The sequence below is a fragment of the Canis lupus genome, chromosome 27 (genome assembly GCF_048164855.1).
Source record: "Canis lupus baileyi chromosome 27, mCanLup2.hap1, whole genome shotgun sequence".
NCBI lineage: Eukaryota > Metazoa > Chordata > Mammalia > Carnivora > Canidae > Canis > Canis lupus.
This window is the reverse complement of record NC_132864.1, coordinates 15460213-15473095: the sequence shown is the minus strand read 5'-3', so window position 1 is coordinate 15473095 and position 12883 is coordinate 15460213. Positions and strand designations below refer to the sequence as shown.

General features: G+C 49.5%; 1 protein-coding gene across 18 annotated transcripts in view; it reads right to left on the bottom strand.

Moving 5' to 3' along the window:
- Nucleotides 1-12883, bottom strand: part of CUX2 (cut like homeobox 2) — a 282802-nt gene that overhangs the window by 32723 nt on the left and 237196 nt on the right. For all 18 annotated transcript variants that reach the window (XM_072801903.1, XM_072801918.1, XM_072801901.1 and 15 more), the window contains 5 exons: nt 9601-9735; nt 6528-6651; nt 4671-4747; nt 3732-3798; nt 2118-2166 (listed from right to left, as the gene is read on the bottom strand). In XM_072801903.1, coding sequence (XP_072658004.1) covers nt 2118-2166; nt 3732-3798; nt 4671-4747; nt 6528-6651; nt 9601-9735 — 452 coding nt within the window. The remainder of the gene's footprint in view (nt 1-2117; nt 2167-3731; nt 3799-4670; nt 4748-6527; nt 6652-9600; nt 9736-12883) is intronic.

Genomic DNA, 12883 nt, shown 5'->3' with positions numbered 1-12883 from the left:
ACTTGTCAAGAGAAATACAACCACATCAAATCAAAACCACAATGAGATACCACCTCCCACTGGTCACAGTGGCTAAAATTAACAACTCAGGGAATGACAGATGTTGGCAAGGATGTGAAGAAAGAGGAACCCCCTCTTACACTGCTGGTGGAAATGCAAGCTGATGCAGCCACTCTGGAAAATGTGGAGGTTCCTCAGAAAGTTAAAAATAGAGCTACTCTATAACCCAGCAATTGCACTACTAGGTATTTATCCAAAAGCTACAAACATAGTGATCCTTAGGGGTACCTATACCCCAGTGTTTATAGCAGCAGTGTCCACAAGAAACTATGGAAAGAGCCCAGTTGTCCATCGATAGATGAGTGTATAAAGAAGATGTGGTATATATACAATGGAATACTACTGAGCCATCAAAAGAATGAAATTTTGCCATTTGCAACGACATGGATGGAACTAGAGGGTATTATGCTAAGTGAAATATGTCAGTCAAACAAAGACAATTATCATGATCTCACTCATATGTGGAATTTAAGACACAAAACAGAGGATCATAGGGGAAGAGAGGAAAAAATAAAACAAGCTGAAACCAGAGAGGGAGACAAAGCATATAAGACTCTTAATCACAGGAAACAAACTGAGCGTTGCTGGAGGGGAGGGAGGTGGGGGAACGGGGTAACTGGGTGATGGACATTAAAGAGGGCAAGTAATGTAATGAGCACTGGGTGTTATACAAGACTGATGAATCACTGATGTCTACCTCTGAAACCAATAATATATTATATATTGACTGAATTTAAATAAAATAAAAAAATTACCCCCTAGAAACTGAGGGTAAAGGCCAGATCTCTTTTTGGGCAAAATTAACTTCTTTACTAAACAGTGGGTTATGCATATCCATATTTATCATATTAGAAATTAAAACAGATAAATTGTTAAAATACTTAATAGTTCATTTTAAAAAATAATAAACTTATTACATGTTAACAGAACATGTAATTCACGAGCTTGTGAGTAGATGTCTAGAAGGAGACCCTAGACACAGGTGAGAGAGGCTGGGAAGTGGAGTTGGGGAAGGAGGCAGGAGTTTCCTAAGTATGAACATTATTGAGTTCTGAACTATGTAAATGGATTATGTATTTAAAATATTACCCTAAAAATGCTGCTCTTTACCCTGCCCTTATGCCTGCACAACCATGCTTCTGGGCCCTTCCTCCAAAGAAAGGCTCCTGGGCTTTAGAACTCAGCTGCCAGGTGTACTACTCCAGGGAAATGACCCCTTGCGGTCACACTGCTGGCCCCTCTTGGCCATGTCCCTGGCTGCTGGCATTGCAGGGAGGTTGGTGTGGGTAGAGATGTGTTGGGCCCTTGAGACTCCAGACCCTATCCCATGGCCACACTTCACCTCCTTTCAGACTTTTGCCAGCTTTACCCACCAGGCGGCAGTACATTTGAGGCCTTCAGAAGGCAGGGTGAAAATGGGAACTTGTAGAAGCTAATGGGCTTTTGAGAACTTGGGCTGGAACTAGAAGCGGGGGACACTAGGAACTGTGGGATCTGCCCAGTGCTGAGCTGGTGTGGCTGGGATCAAGGGAAGAGGCTGCAGGAGACCTGGTGGGCTGGGGAGGGAAGGAAAGCAGTGGGGGCTCGTCCCTTGTCATGGCCTCAGGCTCTGTGGAACACTTTTCCTCACTCAGTCTGCTTGGGAGAGACCCACTTCCCAGCTTGGCCTGTGGGCTGGGCTCACCAGTCACCGCTCTGCGGCCTTCCTCCTGGCCTTTACCGAGGCTGTGCCCTGGCCTGGAATGCCATCCCTCTGCATTTTCAATCTATTCGCAGGTGTCAGCAACCTGGCTCTCCCTCCATGACGTCTTCCCTGACCCTCGAGTCTGGCTCAGGTGCCCCACCCCCAAATGTGGCTGCTTGGGTCACCCTGTTTCTCAGTGTCAGCACCCCTTCCTCCCTTCTCTTGGAGCTCAGGGTCCCAGACACTCCCCAGTGCCAGCACTCAGCATGGCACATAGTTCAGTATGGACTGGGTTGAGTCCCTCCCCCCAGCCCAAGACCCCCCCCCACCCCCCTGCCCTGGACTGGCTGAGCGCTGGCGCACATCTTCTCACCTGATTAGCTTTCTCCAAGTTGGTCATGATCAAACCGACTTCATCCGCCCTGAGACAGAAAGATAACACCCTGAGAGGGGTGTGGGGCAGCCTCTGGGCCCCTGCCTATCCAGATCACCCCAGCCTCTACCTGGACCTCAGGGTCTTGGAGGCTAAGGAGGCTGCCCTCTACCCTTCCCACCGGAGAGAAACCAGGCTGGGCATAGAAGAGTCCAGGCTGCAGGGAAGTGGGACAGATGCCTGAGCACCACATCCCTTCCAGGCAGCCTGGCCTGCTGCCTTCTCCAGGGGTCTGTTCTCTTTAGCTGCCCAGAGCTACACCTCCCAGCTGTGCCTTCTACCGGGAATGTCCTTCAGGAGAACAGGACTCTGAGCTTTAAAACCTAGCTCCCAGGACGCCTGGGAGGCTCAGCGGTTGGGCGTCAGGGCATGACCCTGGGATCTGGGATCAAGTCCCACATCGGGCTCCCTGCATGGAGCCTGCTTCTCCCTCTGCCTGTATCTCTGCCTCTCTCTGTGTGTCTCTCATGAATAAATAAGTAAAATCTTAAAAACAAAACAAAACAAAACAAAACAAAAAACCCAGCTCCCAAGTGCCCTTCCAGGAGGCTTCTCTCAACTACCCCCATGGTGATCATTTACTTATTTTGCTGCTTCCCTAGCCTCCAGACTGCCAGCACACAGGGGGCCAGGACAGGCCTTATCTACCTCGGTCGCCCCTCTGCTGAGCGTGGGCTGGGGGACATGGGAGGCCTGCGAGGAGTTTGGTGACTATAAGGTGCACACATGCTTTTAGGCATGTTCGGGGCTTTCTTACGTGTAAGCTGTTCCCCCTGCCCACAGCACCCAACCCGGCATTCTTCACATAGCCACCTCCTGCTCTCCTGCTCATCTTTACATTGCATTCTGAAGGTCACCTCCTTAGGGAAGTCCTCTGTGATTACCCTGGATGACAGGACCCACCCTCCCTGTTGTTATTTTCTTTTGCTGCCCCTGGTTCTTCCTTTCTTAGCATTCAACAGGTGCCCAGAACAGTGTCAAGCACACAGTAAGTGCTCAATAGTATCTGTGAAGGAATGAATTTATCACTGAACATCATCAGTTATTGTCTGTCTCTTCTCCTGGACTGAGGACAGGGCCATATTCTAATATTTCTTCCAGGGACCTAACACAGCACGGGGCAAACAGTAGGTGCTAAGTAAGTGTTTGTGGAATAAATGAGGTCTTAAAGCCATGTTGAGTCCAGAGTAGTTTAAGTGAATGACACTCAGCCCCCGAGGGTTGGACTGTGGAGTGGTGGTGGAGACAGTTCTAGGAAGTTGGGGTAAGGCCCCTGCCCAACAGACCCTACTCAGCCACAACCCAGAATGTCATTTGGTGCATGAATGGCACAGCAAATGACCAGTGAACAGCTGTGTGCCAATGGGGGTGGGGAGCACTGGATGCTTAATGAAATAGGCACTTCAGGCAGTGAGTTGAAGGGAGAAGAGCCAGAAAGAGAAGGTGTATTTGGCAGGGTCAGAAGGAAGAGACCTACCTGGTGGGGTCGGAGGGAGGAGGCATGACTGGGAGGGTCAGAGTGAGAAGGCATACCTCAGCAGGGTGTTCACTTACTTGGATGCTGCTTCCTCATCATATTTCCGCCGCAGTTCCAGCAGCTCTGTCTGTGTGGCCTTTAACGCTGGGAAGAAGTAAAGCACCAGGATGAAGCCCCCCACCCCACCACCTCCCCCAAGAACCCACTCCTGCAGGGCTCAGAAGGCAGAAGTAGGTTCAAGATAGTATGGGAAGACCTTTCTTTTGGTTAGAACCAGTGACAGAGTTTCCTGCCCATGGAAAGACTTCAAGCTGGTTGGAGGGCGGACAAGATGGCCCTCTAAGAGTCTATGAAGCTCAGAAGACCCAGGCAAGTGGTAGGGGTCGGTCTGTCCCCTGGCCTGGGTGTGAACTGCCCACACCCTTAGGGCACTACAGGACCTGGGTGAGGCCATCCATCCATGAGCTTACCACCCCGAGGTCCAGAACTGGCAAGTGAGGAGGACAAGGAGCAGCAATGAAGTCAACAGTGATATGTATAATAAATGACAAATTTCATATAAAAGTCCAGATTTCTAATTTCTTCAAGGAAATTGAAGACTTGGTGACACTGGCCCATATGGCATTGGCTGGCTGGAGCTCAGCAGTGGCCATCTCTTTAGTCAAGACCTAGGTTGTCCAGTTTGCTCCAGACCCCACCCTTCTCTACTGCCTTCCTTAACCTGGCTGGTTTGGTTGTGAGTCTGGCCCCTACAGGCACTGTGTTTGCCACTTCTGTTTTACTTCTATTTCTCAAACCCTCTCTCCACAGCACCATGGCCTCCGGGGACTAGGCTCAGACCCCCACTGGGTAATGTTGATCTTTCTTCTTCCTCCTCAAACTCCCCCCTTGCCATCCTGATTCTAGAATACTCAGCTGAGCCTGTGATCATAGTGTCACTGTCCTCTCCCACTCCTCTGCCTGGTCTGACAGGCTGAGGAGCCGCATGGGACAGGGAACATGTGCCAGATACATACCTGAATGTAGGACTTTGATCTTTTCCTCTGCCTCCCCCAGTCTGGCTGCCAAAGTGATCTGTACTTCTTGAAGACCCCTGCAGAGAGACCGGGGCTGCTCACACTGGCTCTGCATGCGCCCATGTGCAGTGGTGTTGCCTGGGTCCTGGAGTCAGCGCTCCTGGCTTCCTACTCCCTCACCTGCTCCCTGTAATCTGCACCTCTGCCTTTTTAACCAGTTCTAAACATGAAATTCAGGCATTTGGCTGCCTTGCTCTTTTGCTGTGTGGACCTATATTAGCCTGTGACCTTGCCTCTCTGGGCATCAGTTTCCTCATCTATAAAATAAGGTTTCTGCTGGGGTTTGCCTCCACAGGTGTTGTGAAACATCTTCAGCATGATGCCTGGTACCTAGTGCTCCCTCAGTACCATTAGTTACTATTCTTGTCCCCAGGGGGGCATTTTTTTCCCCCCGTCTTTGTGTCAGTTGTTTGGGATAGTCATCCAGCCCACTGCAGCCTAGAGCTTAGGTGTGATGCAAGTGTCTCAGCAGAGAAAATGGGGCTCCAGCTGGACTGGGGGAGAATTTATACAAATCCTGGGCCTTGTGTTTGGCTCAGAGACTCTAGGGAAGGAGCCCTTTTACCTCTGATCCTACATCCTATCTCTTCCCCTCACTCACACCACTCTAGCCACACTCAATTCCCTGCTGGTCAAATGTTTCTACCTCACCAGACATGTTTCTACCTCAGGGCCTTTGCAATGGCTGTCCTCTCTGCCTATAAGCCCTCCCCCTATTTATCTCTAAGTTTCACTCTCTCACCTCCTTAGGGCTTGGCTCACCTCAGTGAGGCCTCTCCTTATACCCTTTTTAAAACTTCAGCCTTAATCTCATTCCCACCCCTGCTTTATTTTCCTTCACAACCCTTATCATCATGTAGCAGACTATTCACGTTATTTATCTTGTTTAATTGCGTCTTCCTCATGAGAAAATAAACTCCAGGAGGGCAAGGAGGTTTGTCCATTTGTTCACTGCTGTGTCCCTAGAACAATGCTTGGCACACAGCAGTGGCTCCATAAATACATGGAACAAATGAATAAAGAAGTAAGTGAATGAATGGATAAATGTAATGAGCACCAGGAAACTGTCCTAGAAATGCCCCAAGAATCCGGTTTATAATAATCCAGGCATTGTTACTCCCACATCAGCTCTAAGGACAACCATTTACTGACATACACTCCTCCAAGTGAGTTCTGAGCTAAGCTCATATATTCATTCTTATGGTAGACTAGGAGTTGATATCATCTGTGCACTGATCAGGCTCCAGGACCCAGTGTTTCAGCCACACGCTAATCTTGGGATTGCTGTGAAGGTATTCTGTAGATGGGGTTAACATCTACAATCAGTTGACATTAAGTAAAGAGAATAATCTCCATAATGTGTGTGGGCCTTGTCTAATCAGTTGCAGGTCTTAAGAATAAAACCGAGAAGAAGAAATTCTGCCTCAAGACTGCAGCACTGACTCCTGCCTGACAGCTTCCAGCCTGCTGGCTGGCTCTACCAATTCAGACTTGTCAGCCCCGATTGTGTGAACTAGGTCCTTAAAATACATGTCTTAAGTAAAATAAAAAATCCTTTTCATTTTATTTCTCTGGGGAACCCTGACCAATACACCACCGTTAGCCCCATTTTCCAGCTGGGAAAACTGAAGCTCAGACAGGTGATGTGACCTGCCCAGGGCTGGCCACTGAGTTGCTGAGGTGTGGCTGGAAACCAGGCCTGCATTTCTATCTCCAACCTGCACTAGATTTTCTGAAGGTCCCACCACCTCCCAGCCAGGTGAGGCAGCAGGGGCCCGCCTGTTCCTCCCCACTCACTTTTGTTTCTCCGCCTCATTTCTCTGCAGCAAAGTTTCTGTCAGGAGGGCTTTGCTGGGAATGCCCGGGAGGCGGCTCCCCTCGGTCAGCGTGGGCCCTGCCGGAGACGTCCCCTCTCTCTGCTCTAGAGGGAGAAAAAGAGGGAAAACCACCTATCGCTGGAAGTGGCGTGGCAGCCAGAGCTGCCTTCTACAAACCGGATGGATTGGTAGTGCTGGGACAATAATTCATTTCCCAAACTCAGGAGGTAGAGAGAGGGCATCTGGAGAGACCTGCCATCACCACTGTCAGTTGGGTTGTTGCGTCGGAGCAGGGGGGCGTGTGTGAACAAGCATCAAGTTCCCATGGTGCCAGCCTCAGGCAGCATGCCCAGGGGCTGCCTTTGCCCTCTGGGATCTGTTCCTGCCTCCTCAGCCTTTTTACTTTTTTAAGAGTCATGGCAAAATATACATAAAAGCATACAATCCAGCGACATTTAGTACATTCACACTATTGTGCCACTGTTAGCACTAACTCCAGAACACTGTCACAACCCCAAAGGAAGCCGGTCCGACACTCCTTCCCCACCCCCACCCCCCAATTCCTTGGCAACCACCAAGGATCTGCATGTTCTGGATATTTCGTATCGTTGAAATCATACATCATAGATGTCCCTTTGTGTCTGGCTTCTTTCACTTAGCAAAATGTTTTTGAAGTTCATTCAAGTTGTAATATGGATCAGACCGTCACTTGTTTTTATAGTTAAGTAATATTCCATTTCATGGCTATGCCACATTTTGTCTTCCCATTCATCTGTTGACAGTTGTCTTGATTGTTTCCACCTTTGGCTGTTGTGGACAGTACTACTGGGAACCTTTGTGTACATGTTTTTGTTTGAGTACCTGCTCTCAGCTCTCCGGAGTAGATAGCTTGGAGTGAAACTGCTAGGTCATGGGCTAACTGCAGGTTTTAACTCCCCTCCCCATAGGTGATGGCATACGCTCAGATGCTCAGTCACAGCTCACCTTACCTCCAGGGCCCTGAGGCAGGGCCCGCATCAGGTCCACCTTTGCAAGCCTGTGGTGGCTCCTTCAGGGGATCAGTGTGTGTGCCTTCGGCACTCAATTTGTCATGGGGAGAAAAGGTGCTCAGGGACCAGCCATCGAAGGTGAATGTCTCAAGAATTCAAAAATCTGGGTTCCCGACCTTGGGTCTGACTGACTTGGTTAAGTTCTGTGCTGGTTGTTAAGGTCCTGTGGTGAGCCTGGCACAGCAGGGTGAATGCAGGGCTGGGCAGTCTGCAAAGTCCCTTGAGGGCCTGGCAGAGTGTTCAGGGCCTGGCTCATTCTCACACACACACAGACACACACATGCACTGGGAAGGTTCCAGGGGCTGAGGCCACAGCAGCGAACAAACAAACAAGGTTTGACCATCAAGATACCCAGAAACAAGTGTCCTCACAGAGAGACACAGCCCATGTCCAAGGTCAAGACCCTTGGTTTGAATCCCTGCTTGGCTGCCTGCTACCTCTGAGATTCAGTTTCCCTGTTTGTAAAATGGGGCCAGTGACACCTCAGAAGGTTTATACGAGGAGACAGTGGGTTACAGTGTGAAAGGCACATGGCACAGAGCAAATGCTCTGAAGATGCGGTTCCCACAACCACTATTTTTCTGATAGAGGGAAGTTCAAACCCTAAAGGGACCTTAGAGGCTTCACAGAGTCATCTATATATAAGTTGGTTTGTCAGGGAGGCTGGAAGGGCATTCTGGGTATAGGAACCAAGCTGGCAGTGTCAACATAAATCTTCCCCAGAAGACTGCCCAGGACCAGGCATAGACTAGGTACTCTCTAGGCACCAGGAGGGGAGGAGGCACCTGTGAAATGGGGAATGGGCCAGAGCAGTCAAACTTTGATTTGGCAGGCCTCAGCCCATTATCTCCAGGACTCCAGGAGGTAGACCAGGGGTCTGCACTGATATGATAGCCCTTAGGCCAAATTTGGCCCACCACTTGTTTTGTCTATAAAGTTTTATTGGAACACAGTCACACTCACTCACTTACTTATGTTCTATGGCTTTTTTCCATACAAAGTTGAGTAGCTATGATAGGAAATGTGTGGCCTGCAAAGCCTGAAATATTTACTCTCTGGCCCTTTACAAAAAAAAAAAAAAAAGATTATCTTGCTGACCTTTGAGGTCAATCTCTACCTTAATTCCTTAGGCAAGTATCTCTTCCCCTCTTCTCTGCTTAATTCCCCACCCCCCAAAGCCTTTCTTACCAGCTGAAATACCATATATTTAACATTTATTGGTGACAGTCAGCCTTTCCCTCTAGAAGGTCAGGGATTTTTATGTTTTGCCCCTGACAATGTCACCAGTGCGTATGACAGTGCCTGGCTCAATGAACACCCAAGAGCTTTCACATGCGTATTTGCTCTTCCCCATGGAGACCTGCTACCTTACCTGCCAAAGGTAACCACCATGCTGAATTTTGTTCATCATTCTCTTGCTTTTAAACATTTTTATCATATGTATATCTGAACTATATTTTTAGCTCTCCCAGTTTCTTGACTTGCCTCATTTGATGCTGAGACAATGCTGTGTTCACCACATCTGTTTCCCTCCCCTCTTGGGCATATAGTCAGGCTACCCTTCTCAGGCTCCTTTGCAGCCAGGTGTGGCCATATGATTGAGTTTTGGTCAATGGGGTGTGGCTGGAAGTGATGTGTGCTGCTTCTAAGCCTGGACCCATAAACCTCAGTATCCCCCACATTTTTTCTCTGCCTGTTGGCCAGTTTTAACAGTCACTGTCACACTGTATGTCATGTGCCCAAAATGGCAGGATTGCCACAGCTTGGGTGCATAAGTGACTGCAGGGAGCATGCCCTGCAACTTCCCACTCCTTAAATATATTAAGCTTCTGGGATTTGGGGGTTGGTTTGTTTCAGCAGTGGTGTACCATAACCCGTCCTACATCTAAAATGATAAAGTCGAGTTCCTTACCCCCACCTCTCCAAAGGTGGCCAAGATTGGCTGCTAGAGATCCACAGCCCATTTGTTTACTACAGATGTCCTGCGAAGGCCTTATAAGTACCTTTGGGGCCAAGGAGCTCGGGGTGCCTCTTCCAGGAAGTGTGGATATCTCGTCGCGGCTGCCCGCTGGGGTCGAAGCTGGAGGGCTGCAGTCTGTCGTCTAGGCTGCGCGTCGCTTCAAACACAGGCACGGGGTCTGCACACATGGAGAGAGGAGCACAAGAGCGGTGGGGGCCCTAGGCGCTGAGGGCTGCCCAGGCTGAGGCTGCAGGGCCTGGTGGGTCCCTCTGCAGGGGCTGGAGGGAATCATTCACAAGAGCCTTCTAGAGTTGCTCTGATGGCTTAGAGAACAACATGGAATTTCTGCTTTATGAGGGAACAGCCTTCTTTAGGAACCCGTTCAGGGGAGCATGTGCCATCCCATGGGTGTGGATATCTTGCCTACCCGGGAATAATAATCACAATAATAACTGTCACAACAATGGCATTTTCTGGATTCTATGGTGCCATCTGTGGTGGCCATGAGACTGTGTCTTGTATGTCTCCAACCATAGGAGGTGTCACTAAACAAAGACCTTGTTTTGAAATCCACTGCTCCGAGGCCAGCCCGCCCCTGGCCTTCCCAGACAGGCCTGCAGGCAGTAGCTGGGGAAGTGACAGACTCCCGAGAGACACAGGACTGCTCTAGGGACCAATGACGTCCCCAAGGCCTCCCCAGCAGTCTACAGATGGCCCAGACTAAGTCGTCTGGATGCTTCTACCAGTTCCTTGCCTCTCATTCCTCTGAGGTCTCTCCCACCCCCCTCCGTATTTTCCTTGCTCCATGTTTCCTCAGTTCTATGTATCTAATCCTCCTTCGGGTGCTTTTCAATGGACCTGGACCAATACCCCGTTATTTGCTATGTGGGTGGTCAATTTTTTAAAAAAATATTTTATTTATTTATTTGAGAGAGAGAACATGAGGGAGAAGCAGACTCCCCACTGAGCAGGGAGCCTGACATGGGGCTCGATCCGAGGACCCTGGGATCATGACCTGATCTGAAGGCAGATGTTCAACCAACTGAGCCACCGAGGCGCCCCCATGTGTGGCTGATTAGATAATGGCTTTTCTGGGGGATGAAATACATTCCTGAATGTAAAATACCTCCCAATTTCTCAACAGCTAAAAGATGAGGAATGTGAAGGTCCTTCCACCTGGAATTCTGTCCCCCCTCCCCATCATCTAGTAAGTGCTTCCTCTTCCTTCAGATCTAGATTCCGGCAGTTCTTCCTGGTGACTTTCCCCAACTCTCCACCATGGGCAGGTACTAAGGATACCTGGATGATGCCAGAGGTTGGTATGACCTCTTCTAGGTTACAAAGATGCTCATTGGAATGGGTTCCATCCCCTGGAGGCTGGCTTGGATTCAATTCCTTTTCACAGATGAGGAAACCAGCTCAGAGAAGCCAAGTGATTTATTGAAGGCTGGAGGTGAGGTTCAGGTCTGGATCTCTTTCTCACATGCCACAAAGGCTTCCTGTCCCAGAGGTGTAGACACTTTCACCCCAACAGCCCAGGTGGGTGTTCATGGGGGCCCCGGAAGACCAGGGCCTCCTTGCTCAAGACTAAGGGCTCTGGGTCTGTCTGGTCCACAGTCCTTTCAAATGCACTGGAGCCCTCTCTTCCTGGTCCCTCTCCTGGAGTCTCTTCCCACCATCCACTTGGTGACTGCGGTCTGCTGGGGGACAGATGGATTGAGAGCATGGATCTTGGGTCCTGGTCTAATCTATACTTGCTTTTCAGGATTGCTGTGTGACTCTGGCAAGCAACTCTACCTCTCTGTACCTAACCATAAAAGTACCAACCTCAGAGGTCTGGGATGAGGATCCACACACAAAAAGTGCCTGGCGTTTGGTCACTTTGGAACAAATGGAAGCCCAGGCTATTCCTTTCGAGCTCCAGTCCCTGGCTTTCTCTGAGTTCCTCAAATGCACCTTCCTACCCTGGAGTCTTTGTATGGGCAAGAGCCACTGCCAGGAACACCCTGTCCTCTCTTCTAACTTCTTTCAGCTAGTTAATGCTTAATCATCTTTCATATTGCAACTCAAATGCCACTTCTTCCAGGAAGCCTGCCTTGACTAGCCAGTCATTCCTCTGATTTGGGTCTCCCAGCTGCTGGCACCTTTCCTTTACAGCACTCATTGTACTTAGAATTTTCATTGATTGGCAAGTCTACCTAATTAACACCCACTGGACTGCAAACTCCACAAGGCAGGGCTGGGATTGCATCTGTTTTTGCTCCCCATCGGACCTTTGTGGGTGAATGAAGTTCTACATACAACCTGACGCAATAAACATCTGCTGATGGAAGAAATGGGCCAGTGCCTACATACACAGGAGCCTTCAGGTCCGGCTGGAACAAGGTCGCCTCTGCTTTTTATCCCTCTCCTCCTGTCTGTTTGTTTAGGTGGTGGGAGGCTCTGACAATGGGCGTTTGTGCCGAGGTAAGCAGGTGCACGGGAACGCTGCCGTCTTTCCACTGTCAGCACTCCCCCCACGCCCCGTCATTAGGCAGGGCCTGCTCAGCAGGGTATGCCATTATGTCTCCCCGGGCTGATGTAATTATACATTGACATAATTAACCCAGCAAGCGCATTAGGCAGGCCAGCTAAAAATTCATCTATAATTATTTGTTGTGTGCATGCTAATGAGTCCATCTGCACTGCCTTTGTACAACACGGACAAATTAATTTACAAGTCTGGATTTTTTAATAAGTTCAAGGAAACGCTTCCTATTGTGTCCTGGTTTTTCAGAAAGGAAGAGAAAGGCCACGAGCACTTGCTGGGGTCAGGGAAGTTAGATAAACATGGGAGGGTGCAGCTCAGAGTGGGCCATGGAGGGCTCATTCTGGTTCCAAGGAGGTGGAAAAGATCCAGCTTATGGCTTCGGGACTGGCTGGCCAAGAGCCCATCTAAGCCAAGTGATTACACTTGGGTGATAAAGGGTATCATCCATCCCAGTTCCAGGGACTGATGCTTCACTCTGCTCTGAGCCCCGTGGGCTACTTCTTGCTGCCCAGTGCACTCTGGCTAGGGGGCCTCTGGAGAGGCTGAAGGAGCAGGGCTGGCTGGATCCCCTGCTCGATACATGTTCAGTGACACCAAGCCTCCCGTTTTATGCCTTGGTTTGCTGGCACAGGATAGAACATAGTGGTTAAGCTCACAGAAGCTGAAGCCCAGGTCTGGATCCAAATGCTAAGAAGCCATGAGCCTCGTTTTCCTGCTAATACAGTGGGAGAAGTACAATTGTTTCTAATTCCCAGGAATTATTATTGGGAAGCTTATTGGAAAATAGGGCCGAGTG